General features: G+C 47.3%; 1 protein-coding gene across 2 annotated transcripts in view; it reads right to left on the bottom strand.

Moving 5' to 3' along the window:
* Positions 1–1,502: 1,502 nt before the first annotated feature.
* Positions 1,503–12,172, bottom strand: part of ARMH3 (armadillo like helical domain containing 3) — a 152,824-nt gene continuing 142,154 nt past the window's right edge. Inside the window, exons 25-26 of one of the 2 annotated variants that reach the window (XM_032491046.1) lie at positions 5,409–5,525; positions 1,503–3,194 (exon numbers count right to left, since the gene is read on the bottom strand). In XM_032491046.1, the coding sequence (XP_032346937.1) occupies positions 3,102–3,194; positions 5,409–5,525 (210 nt within the window). In that variant the 3' untranslated portion in view covers positions 1,503–3,101. The remainder of the gene's footprint in view (positions 3,195–5,408; positions 5,526–12,172) is intronic. The other variant, XR_004323817.1, reaches the window with a different exon arrangement.

Here is a 12,172-nt window from a genome sequence, read left to right as displayed (position 1 = left end):
CCCAGATTCTCAGCACTCCTTCTCCCACCGTCACTCCTGGCCAGGGTATGTTTAAGTCCCCTGTCCTGTCAGTCTGCATGTAAGCCCCTATTTTTCTGCTGTTCTCCTCTCATGAATGAGTCTCTGCAGCCCCCATCAGTGCCCACCCTGCTTGAAGGGAGCTGGAGACGCAAAGATCAACCCAGCCTCTAATACAGGCTTATCTCAGGTCAGTGGACTACAATTTTCTCTTCTCTTGGAAGGACTCCAACCCTCACCCACTTAAGGACCCTGCCTCTGGGCCCCATTCACTCTCAAGAGTGCCTTCTTCCCTGATCTAATGACCTTCGTTGGCCAACTGGGAAGAAAAGGAAAAGAGTGAACCAGGCCAGTTTCTCAAGACTTTCTAGCTCTTTTGTCCCCTCCTCCCCTTTTTTTTCTTTCAACTTTTCTGCCCTGTTCTCTTCCGTCACCTGCCCTGTCCTAGATTCCTTCTGTTTTCCAGAAGATTTGGGGAACGACTGAGGGGTTTCAGGATGCAGGTAAGAGTGGGGGAGAAATACCCTTGTTATGAAGCCCCCTTCCCTTAGATTAGCCTCTTTTCTGAAGCCAGGGGCTAGCATAGAGCTGGGCTACCTCTGGCTCCCAGGAATGGCTACTGAATGCTGATCCTACATGTCTGACCTTTCCCAGGATGCTTCCTGGGCTCCTAGCCCATGAGCCCCCCAGCCATTGTGAGGATTTGGGGATGGTGGTGGCAATGTCTGATGTGTCTGGATGGTATGGCGGCAGTGTCCCAGGTAATCCTTCCTGTCCAACAGCTCCTCTGCAGGAATGACCTGCCAAGACTGAAAGCTTCAGCTAAAGTGACTCCAACACATTTAATCTCTTCAAATGGATTAATTTCCAAGGGCTTGATTCAATTAACTCAGGAGGAATTGTGGTGGGAGTTCAGGCATGAGAGGGGCAGCTGAAGGAGGGATTATTTTGGGAGCAATGCCCTGCTCCTGGCTCTCCCCTGAATCTGAAGGATTCTCCACAGACTTGCCATACACACTGGGGCACGGACAGAGTATAGGCAGCTCCTTTTGGGGTTGAACTCTAGGAAAGGATGGGACTCCTGTTTGCAGTTTTTAGAATGGGTGTGTAAATGGGTCAAGAGACGGGTCTTTACAACGGAGGGCTTTGCTTATTGCACCATGCCCTAGACTAGCCCTTAATCACTTCATAGGAAAGGCTGGCAGGAATCCAGAAACAGCCCAAATAGGCCGACTGGCCTCAACAGCAAGTTTGGAGGTAAAAGGATTTTCTTTTCCCTCCTTCCACTCAGAAGGCAAGGGAGACTACAACTTCTGAATTGAACTGGCTTCCATTAGGGACAGGAGATTCAGGAACAGAGTCTCTAAAGGGGCCCCTAGCCAGATGAGACCAGTGCCTGAGACATTACCTTAACTTTGTCTTTGAGAAATGAGTGCTGGGTAACAGAGATAAAGGGTGGGGGAAAAAAGACACTAAAAAGACGGTCCCATACAAATCAATTTTTAATAACTCCAATTTGCCACCAGCTTCCAGCTCCTGCTCCTCTGGGGTTTATCAATGGAAAACACTAAATGTCTCAGGCTGAACTACCCATCTAGTGATCAGAGATGACCCAGCTTCTGATCTCTTAAGAGTCTACAACTGTACCTGGCAGCATGTTGGTGGATTCTCTGGAAATAGTACCTATCTGTTGAATGCTGGAGCCAGAACTCTGGTTCCCAGGGAGAGCATGTATCCAAAAGAGATCTAAGTCCAGTAGAATAGAAGCTGGGGAGGTCCCAAACCTGCTCTTTTTGCTGGATTCCTGCACCTACTCCTAGATTCTTTCTGTGCTGCTTGCTGGCTGCCATCCTGAGGGCTTTAGAAAGTGCTTTGGAAAGGGAGGATCTCAGAGTAGCAGCTACTTTGAAGGCAGCTGTGGGGCAGGGAAAGCCTACAGTAGTCCCACGGAGGCTGTCCAGATGAGGAACCATAGGCCAACTTCCCAAAGGTCAGCAGAACTGCTTGCGGTTCCACCCAGAATATGGGTAGACAGAATGGCCTCTCCAGGATGCTCACCTGGCCTGATTCAGAGCCTGGCCCCAGCAAGTTTTCTCCCTCCCAGGCACCAGACCACAGCAGGAACAGATTCCTCCCCAGAGGAAATTCTCAGGCAGGCTGGATGTAAACAACAGCCGGGTGAGGGGGTGGAACACGTGGAGGGGAGCTCAGCAGAGGCAGGAGAGGCTCCCAGAGGAGGGGGTGGTTAAGGAGGTGGGGAAGCTGCTGGAAAGGGAACCAGCAAAGTAGGCACCTGAGGGCTCCAGAAAACCTGTCAATGTTTATTTCACACACATACTCTAAGACAGTTTAAATCAGATTGAAAATAAAAAGCTAAGGTTGTGACCCTGTAGTGCTGACGAGTCAATGGGTTGGAAGGCAGGGGAAAGCTAACAGGTACTCCTGGTGCCAAGAATCTAATCCAGAAAGTGGTAGCTGGACAGCAGAGCACTGGGCATTCTAATCTCCACTCTCCCAGAGGAGTCAGCTCTGGATTTAGAAAAAAGGTATCCCGTTCCTACCTCCCCCTAAGCCTGAGCGAAGGGCCCTAATGACTGGACAAAGTGCCAGGGTGGGCAGGGGACACAGATTTCAGGCCCAGCTCAGCCCCAGGCTCAAAGGAAGCAGAATTGGCTCCACCTACATCTGAGAGTTAGTCTGTTTTCAGAAGCCTAGGAGAGCCACTGATCCCTAGGGTGTCGGCATCACCCTAAGGCTTGCCCCAACAGCTCCTGAAAATTAGTCAGTAGCCACAACTTGTACTCTCAATTGGAAATGTGAGGAGCTATTCAAGCAGCCCACCCTGGAAGTCCCCACATTTTTGAAGGCTTCTCCCTGTGCCCACCCATTCCCTCCCTAAATAAGATTATCCTTGGCTTGCCCATCCTGGCCCCTGCTGTCCAAGCTCCACTGAAGTATGGCCTTCACCGAGAGAACTCGGTATCTGTGTTTTTCTCCAACCTTGGGAACAGGCCCTCTCCCCTCGCTCCCTCTCCAGCCCAGATGGGTAAGGGCGGTCAGTGGCTGCTCAGGTATGCGTGGCCTCAGGAGATAGTGGAGAACTCCTTGAGCAGGACTTCCTGGCTGAGTGTGTGGAAGGCCAGGTTCCTCCGGACATTGGTGCTAATGGATCGAACCTGGGAAAAGGTGGGAGGGCAGAGGCAGAGACAAAACAGAAGGGAGTCTGTTACAAACAGCAGGGGCTAGGGTGAAGCACAAGGCCAAGATGCAGTGCTGGAAGTTTCTCTCTTAGGAAATTAACCCTTAACAGCTATCATCCCTGCAAGTAAATGAGCAGACAGTGTGAAGAAAAGAGGGACTGAGAGACAAACTCTAGTGGATGTGAGAAGAGTGTCTGAGCATGTGAAGAGGAAGAAGCAGGCACAGACAGAGAAGGAGGGCTGAGGTCAGGCCTCTGTCCCTGCCACGGCCAGGCAAGAGGGGACTGGTCTGGTCAGTGGTCTGTTGGCGGAGGAGAAATTGAGGCCAGAGGACTCATGCTCTGGAGCTACTTCTCTTTGGGTGTGCTTCTAGTCTCCTCAACCACCCTCTGTATTTATCTACTTTTCTGAGTTGGAAAGAATGTTTAGAGGTGCAGCCCTTGTCTGACATAGATGGCAGGAGTATGATCCAAGGAGGCCAATGGCCAGGATCAGGTCATATAGTGGTGAGACCCAGTCTTAGGAGCAGGATGCAGGTTTCTCTCCTGGTCCAGCATCTCCATACCACAAAGATGCTGCCCACTTCAGAAGAAAGTCTGGCCATATTCTTGCTATGTCCCCACCGCTCACCTCACACGCTTTGTACCCACAGACCAAGAACCTTGCAGGAAGTCTTGCCTGTGTCAGCAAGGGAAAGGACCTCTGGGAAAGGGGTCAGAGAGCCAAACTCCCTGCTCTGAGTGGTTCTAAAAGGAATCCAGCAGACTCTGGAAAGAGATTCGTTCATGGGAAATAGATGTGAACACAAGAGACAAAGCAGGGGAGGAAGGAAAAAAAAATGTACATCTGTCCTAGGCTCCAAAGTCCAGGGAGCTTTTCTTCATTTTCTGCTTTGCTATGGGAAACTTAATGAAGTCATCAGGGAGGAAGTAGAGCAAAGGGCAGCATGGCAAACAGCAGGCAATTCAAGCTCATTAGGTTCAATCCTGACCAGACCCTCTTCGCTCCCCTGTGCCAGAGGAACAGACAGGAGAACTGAGTAAGGCAGAGGCTAGAGCCCAAAAGCCTCAAGACAGAACTGCTCGAACTCTCTCCTCTACAACCTCTTCATCTCTTAATAACTTACTGTCTTTGTTAAGACTTAGCTCCCAGTAAGCCCCCCACTTGAAGACTTGCCAACCACTCCATAAACATACTCTACTCTGCTATCTCCTTACACTAATGGCTTCCTCATTCCCAACCAACTCACCTCAGGGAATATCTGCCTCTGGGGAAGTCCAAAATCCCAGGAATGCCATGTGGCATGGTCAGAGTTGGGCTGAGTTTAGCACAAGACAGATGGTCTAAAATCCAGCACCTTCATCACAGACTGGGCATAGGAAAGTAAAAGCTGGGCTGATGCAAGTTCTGCCCCAAGCAGTGAGAGGTCTGAGGACATGGAAAGTAGGTACAGAGGCCTGCGTGTCCTGGTCTCAGCCCCCAGCCAGGATGCTCACGCACGACCAGGCAAGTGGAGTGGCAGGACTACAAGGAGACTGAGCTTTTCCTGGGAGTAGCTAGTGAGCACAGGGCAGGAAAGGGACCATCAGCAGAGTGAGTCCAGTTCCCTGGAGATGCTGACTGGGAGGTGGAATAGGGGGCAGAACAAATATTCAATAGCTCCAGGTGGCCAAGGGAGGGGGCTGCGGGAAGCTAAGTGACTGGCAAGTGGGAGCAGGGGTAGGGAGTGAAGACTGGAGAACTAGATTGGGAAGGCACTAAGACCAGGATCCCATTAGGAATTTAGGTAGAAGTGACTGCAGAAGGAGAAGAAGAATCAATTACTCCCATTAGTTGCTCTGAGGACAGGATAAGGAGTAATGAGCCAGAGCTGCCACTGGGAACACACATCAAACTCCAGGCCCAGCTGGAGCTGTGCAAGGACTGTCTCCATGGCTGCAGAGGAGAGGTGGGCACTGCTGCCTCAGGCTTTTCACCCTTCCCAGTGTGGCACCAGTACCCAGGGGAATATCTTCTTCTCTTGCTGCTTCGTCCTTCCTGGACTGCTATGGGAGAGAAGCTGCTAACCCAACCCCAGCAGACCCTTCCAGTCTTACTTCTATCAGCCATTGCTCATCTACACAGCAGGACCCTGTGGCTGGGAAAGGGCCCCCAAGAGGCACAGGCAGGACAGAGACGGGGCACACTCACCAGCTCTTTGAAGAAGGCAGCTTCCTTGTGCTGCTCTGAGTAGCGCTCATACTGGTCCAGGCCATCCTGCAGCTTCAGTGTGAGCGTGTCATAGTTGGCTCGCACCACCTCTAGCACCTGGTGGGAAGTCAAGGACCAGGAGGGGCTTGGGCCATACAAACCCTAAGTCATTTGGCCCCCATGTCCCTCCTGCTGCCCTGCCAGGTTGGATTCAGTCTGGGACCACACCCCCAAGAGACCTTGCTTATTACTTATTATCCAGAAAAAAAGCCTGGCTTCAGGAGCTATTCCTCCACAGGGAGGTTTCTGAGGCCACTTTCTAATCTCTTCCAATTCCTGCCTTTCTTGACCAGTCCAACCTGGCCACCAAGACTGTTAGTCTGGGTATGGTAAAGGAGCATGAGAAGAAGTGACAGAACAGTGAGTATCTGAGCCCCCCAGTATCTCTGATACCGCAGATGCATTCTCAGCCATATCCCACAGCTTTCCCTGGCCAAGCTGTCACAGTTACTGAGTAAGACTTTGCCAATGTCTCCTTCCTCTTCCCTTTCTGGGAACCACATTTCTTCAGTCCTGGGATGTTCCTCATCACCATCTGTTACTTGTTTTCATCTCTCAATGCCAACTCAACCTTCCTATCCATTGCCTGAATGGAACTTTTGGGCATCCATGCTTTGGAGTGTAGGGGACACTTTCTAGACTAAGCTAGAGCTCATCTCATCCATCCTCTTTAGTTCTGATGAGGGGGTCCCTCCCCGACCATGCCTCTGACTTTCTATGGAGGTAGATTCAGACCTCCACTGACTCCAAAACCTTGGATCTCTGTGGTTCCAGAAGGAAAGGATTACCAAAGCCAGTCCTGAAGTGCCTTCAGCTTATAAGACCACAAACCAAAGGCAACGACAATTAGTTATGTCACAAATATTCAGAAGACTTAGCCTGGCCCCTGCTGCCCACTGTATTAAAAACTATTTTGGATATGTCATGTCCATTATTAGCAAGATCAGACTAGGATTTAGAGAGTGCAGTACTGTCTTTCCAGCTTGAAGGTAATTATATTTGTGTTATACAATGATTAGTTACATCAGAAGATACAGATTTTCTATATCAAGTTAGAAGAAGTGAGCTGGACAGAAAGGAGAGACCAGGAGAGAGAGTGATTATTCACTCTGGTAATCTGGATGATAGCTATTCTGCAAGTTGATCTGACCTGGAAGGGAAGGCTACCATGTCATGGAGAACTCCCAGCTCAGTAGGGAGTCTTGGGAGGAATGAGTATAATGAGGGAGGCTCAGCTCCAACAGAAGGTAGGGGTAAAGGGAATGAACCAGAGTCAGGACTGCCCAGAGGGACTGAGGATGGACTCCTGAGGGGTATAAAGGTGCCTCTGGGCTGTTTACTTCACCAACTCAGCCTTGTGCCAGAGGAGACTTCACCTGGTAATAAACACTTCTGCCTGCCAAGAATTCCTGAGAAGAGAGAGTAGGGAAGCAGAACAAAGGCTTGTGTCCCTGAGTTTGGGGGGAACGAACAGTTAGATCAAAGCTCTGGTCCAGACTCAGGCTCCTCAAGGTCACTTTGCCAAGCTGGGTCCCACAGACATAATATAGGCTGGCTCCTTTGCTTCTAATTCCATTTGTCAGCTCTGTCAGCAGGAAGACCCAGCAACGCCAGTCACCCATAAAAGTAATCTGGCCCTCTCATGCACGTGGACTGTGCTCATGGCTGGAATATCTACAGCCAAGGTCTTGGCTCAGAAGTGAATGGCTCAAGACAAGAAAAAGGCAAAATTCCAGAAAAAGGCAAGATGGGACCATCCCCCAAGAATCAGGCAGAATAAAATAATACCTGCTTTCCCAAACCCTGAACTCTGGGCAGCTGCTCAGCAATGGCTATGACTCAGCAACCTGGGCTCAGCCTTTCCTAAGAGGTGCCAGGTGCCAAAAGGCAACTACCAACGCTAAAGCCAATTTCTGAGAAGAAGGTGCAGCACGTCAAAAGATGCTATATCCTGAAAGCCTCAGACAAGGCTGCCTTGATCGCCTGTGCTTTCTTTCCTCTTGCCAGGGCAGAGTAGAAAGTCTAAGATATAGCTCAGAACAGAGACTTTTCCTTTCAGTAAAGTTGGCTTTTGCCAGAATTAAGTTGTTCAGTTTCTTGCAGGGAGGTGAAAGCAGAGAAGGCACCTGAGCTATCAGTTCCTTGGAAGGAAACCAGGGGCCTGGCTGGACTTAGTACATGATCTCAGCTCTCCCCCTGTCCAGACATTGCCCAGTGTCACCTTCTCCTTCCCTGGTCCTTTCTTGTGTTCACCGAGCCCCTGCCATCACCTGCCTATATCACTTCCCTTACATTTCCAAGAGAATAAAACATTCTAATCTCAGGTCTGGGAACCAGCCCATTTGGGACTTTGGAACACTAGGGGTACTTTCCTAGTCTCAGACTTAGCTTCCTGTAGTTTCAGACTTTGGGAACATATCCTATTTGGGCCTCACACTCAACACTGGCCTGGGACACGGCAAGGGCAGCACTCAGGCAGAGGTCAATTTCCCAGAGTCCTTGTGCCTAAAGACCTTAGGTTTTACCATAATTTGCAGCCTCAATTTCTGGCTTCCTGGCAATTTCAAAGGCCCCTCCTAGGGGGACATCCCTCCCCAATCCATCAGATAACAGTCTATACCCTGGCACAAGCCCACCTTCTTTCATCAGTTGTTGGGCTTGTGGGCCTCCTAGAACTATGTTCACCACCTCAGTTCAATGTAGCTCTAAAGACAGTAAATTATCTACCAGCCACATGCTCTCTAAGCAGTCCTTACACTCCTACCTATGATACTCAGTACACAGGAATCTGGGTCCTTGCAGAAGGCCTGATAGATGGAGAACTGAACTAGGAGTCCCACTTTTACTATGGGATCTCAGACAATCAGCTAACTTCTTTGAGCTTCAGCCCTTCTCTCTATAAGATGGAGTTTGAACTCACCTTCCAAAAATGACATGGGAATAAAAGTTTTGAGTTCCTGAAAGTAACATACAACTGATGGAAACATTATCATCCCAATGGCTATACAGCTACCTGGATAGCTCCTGGACTCCACACTGTCTTCACAGCCCATGAAGTACCTACCTATTTCAAACTGTCCCAAAGATCTTACGTGCATGGATGATTCTTTACCACAAAGGAATATCTTCTGGATTTAAGTGGAAGACACAAATGGCCTCAGTTTCAAAGATCCCATGCCCTCTTCTTTGCCTTGAAACATTCTGCCTCAGGTGAGGGAAGAATAAACTGAGGAAGGGGGGGGGACCTAAACCCCTCCCCCGAGGTCTCTGGAGGGGAAAGTCCTGACATAGGCTTTGAGGTCAGAGAGACCACAATTTTGGTCCCAGATTGACCACTAATTAGCTATGAAAACTTATATACATTAATCTCTTTGAACTTCAGTTTTCTTATTTGTAAAATGCGGATAACACTATCTACGTCATAGGGCTGATGTGAGGATGAATTGAGATAATGACTGTCCAATGCCTGGCACATTAAGAACAGTCAATAAATGGTTACTAATTTTGTGATGAAAGCCTCTTTTTGGTGACAGTGGGCATTTGGTAGTTCTGCTTAGTCCCAAATAGTTCTAACCATAAACCAGCGGCTAGGGCCTTACACACCTTCATTCAGCCTACGGCACATACTGGTGATGAGAAAACCTAAGTTCTCTATTCAATACGAAAGCAGGCTTCCTATAATGACCCCACTGTCCTGAGTGTAACCGGCAATGCATCATCCAGAAGTCACAGAATGCCCAGTGCCTACTGCCAACCAAACAATCTTGGTAGTTCAAGGGGATACAGGTTATACTAAAGAAAAGCTGAGCAGAGAGGCCTATAGAGGCCCGGCCTTACACAATACAGGTTGTAAGGCTCTTGGCCACATCAGGAAGGAGCAAGATCCTAGTGCACAAAGTTCAAAATTGCTGGTGAGGTTTTGAATACACACACACCATTCCCCTATCACATATAATAGGCATTCCCCAAAGACTATTCAGTAGCCTCTGCCCCATTGTTTTTAGCAGGGCCTTTGAAATGGTAAATAACTTCTAGCCTGAAGACAGCAGCAAAAGAGACTCACCAAGTTGGAAGTTCCTGGCAATAGCTATCCAATTGATGCCAGGGGCTTTGCCCTGTGCCTGAAAAATTGCTTGGCCTCAAATCTCTGTTGGACTGAATTTCCAGCAGAATGAGAATGAGGGAACAACTAAGTAATAGGATGTGACCTGACCACAAACTTGTGTTCACTACCTTCTACTCAATTTGAACTGACAGCTATAGTACATAACCTATATTTGGGGAGAGTATGTAAGTCTGCCACTAGCCCACTCTCAGCCAGGGCAACATGTATGGCCTTCCCTAGAGGCCAGGCTGCCAAATGAGGATGAAAACACAAGACACCAATAGAGAAACGTACTGAGACTTCTCATAGAACAGAAAATAAACATGGAACCTATCAAGATTGCAGAGGGGTGTAATGGAAAGAGGTCATGGAATTAGAGAAACCTTAGCACCATAATTTACTTATATGACCTTGATCTGTCTTAGCTTTAATTTCTTTATCTGTAAAATAGTCATTATATTTTCTTATAATATTACAAGGATTAGAGATAATATATAAATGTTAAAATATAAATGATAGGATCTAGCGAATAAAAGATGCCAAATGAATGAAGGTTACTGAAAACAAAGAAAGAAAAAATGGAAATAGAAAGTATATGATGTATTCAAATAAGACAAATCAGGTGGTTAAATGGTGCCCAGGAGGGTCTGGAGTTATCACTAATATCTGAGGACAGTGATACGGAAGGCAACATTTCTCTTATTGCTGAAATGTTACCATAGAAACAGAATCAGAAATAATAGTTCTGGAAGGAACCTTTGAAATCACCTATCTGGTTCATGGCCCTCATGTCACAGATGAAAACAGATATCCTGAAAGATTCTGAACTGCCCAAAGACACAAGATGGGATTAGATAGCCTTTGAGACTCCTAGTCCAGTGCTCTTCCTGTACTGGCAGGCTAGTGTAATCTGATGCACATTCCTGAGCTTACAGGCGAAACAATCTTTCAGAGAACAAAGATTCAAGGAATTCAAACTCACTCCTAAGAAGTGGGAAGCATCATCTGTGGAGAGCTGAGAAGGTAATCTGGGGAAGGCCTGGTTTGATGTTTGAGCTTTAATGAATACCAGGTCGTCAGGGCTCCAGGGCTTGTCATCTTTCACCAACAGCAGCTGAAGACCCCGTTGATAGTTAGTGTAAACCACCTACAAAACCTTACAGACCTCTCAGGTTCATTATCAGCAAAATCTGGTTTTGGTTGCTATTTTAATTACTTAATACTCATTTAGAAGCTTGAAACTCAAAGGTCTTTAATTTTTAATTTGGCTTCTTTGGCCACAGCCACCAAATTGTTTCTAGGCTTGGGGTGGTGTGTTAAGAGGATTCAGTGAATCCCTTCTACAATGAATGTTCATACCTCAAGGCCAGTTTTCCATTCTTCCAAAGAGACTCTAAGCACTCTGTTTCCACTTTTATGTCATTCTGCTTTAACCCTGCCAAACCCCTAATCATAGAAAAATTAATCTCTGGATAGTTTGAAACAGATAAAGTAGGTAAAAGGAAGAAAGAAGATGAGGCTTTTTAGAGGATTTCATGATAATTTCCATCCATCTCTCTACTGGACCCTGGCCATTTGCTATATTTCAGATGTTTATTCACTGGTTAGAGAACATGATTTTTCAGTCCCATTCCTTCTATAAAGTAGGAAAGGACAGCTTGAGGGATCAAGCTTTGAAATGACAAACAAGAGCATCACTAGGCATAAGTGTGGACATTGCCCTTTGCTTCTCTCTCCCGTCAGTAACAGAGAGCTGAACAGGTACTGCTTATTCTACAAACTGATGATGGAGTCTGGTCAATGTCAAGTTAGTGAGAAATAAAATCCATCCCTCACAATGGTTCCGGATTTGGGGCAAACCTATCCTGGTGCTTATAGAACCAAGAAGGTTTGAATTATGAGGTTTGCTCTCCATGCCGCCCCCTTAAACTGTTCATTGCTCTAGCCTAAAGCTTTATCTCTAAAAGAAATAGTGCTGAGCACAGAGCAGGCCTTGAATAATGGTCAGTGGCAAATGGACTGCTAGAGAGGACAGGAAGGTCCAAGTAGCTGCAGGTGTTTTTTATGGTAAATGCAAACTGAGGTATCCTCTCATCAACTGTGGAAAAAGAGCATAACAAGTCAAACAGACCATTTCTCAGTCAGGAAGGCTGGAACCTTTTTCCTTCTACTACCCAGTAAAGGTCCTTAAACTCAAAGGAAAATCCCCTTTCCTATAAAAATGATAATGACCTACTCAGGGCCTAACTCCCTTTTCTGGATTTGTAACAGGGCTGATATGCTCTATAAATGTCAGTAAGAGACTGAAGAGGAACAGGAGGTGTGACTTTTCATTTTCTCTGAAAGGACCTAATCTAGCCTCTTACTTTTCCTCTATTTTCCTAAAGCAGATCTTCTCCAGAACTGGTTCTATGTCCCCCAGTGAGGAACAACACTCTTTTCTCCCAGAAGCAATAAAGGTCTGTCCCTAACCTTGCAATCCCACCAGTCTAAGGACAACTCTCAGTGGCTTTCTCACAATGAAGTTGTGGTCAGGTGTTAGACAGCTTATAAGGAGAATTCTGATGACAGAGAAGCAAAAAGCCAATTTTTCTTCCTC

The sequence above is a fragment of the Camelus ferus genome, chromosome 11, assembly GCF_009834535.1.
Source record: "Camelus ferus isolate YT-003-E chromosome 11, BCGSAC_Cfer_1.0, whole genome shotgun sequence".
Lineage (NCBI taxonomy): Eukaryota > Metazoa > Chordata > Mammalia > Artiodactyla > Camelidae > Camelus > Camelus ferus.
This window is presented reverse-complemented; position numbering and strand designations above follow the sequence as displayed.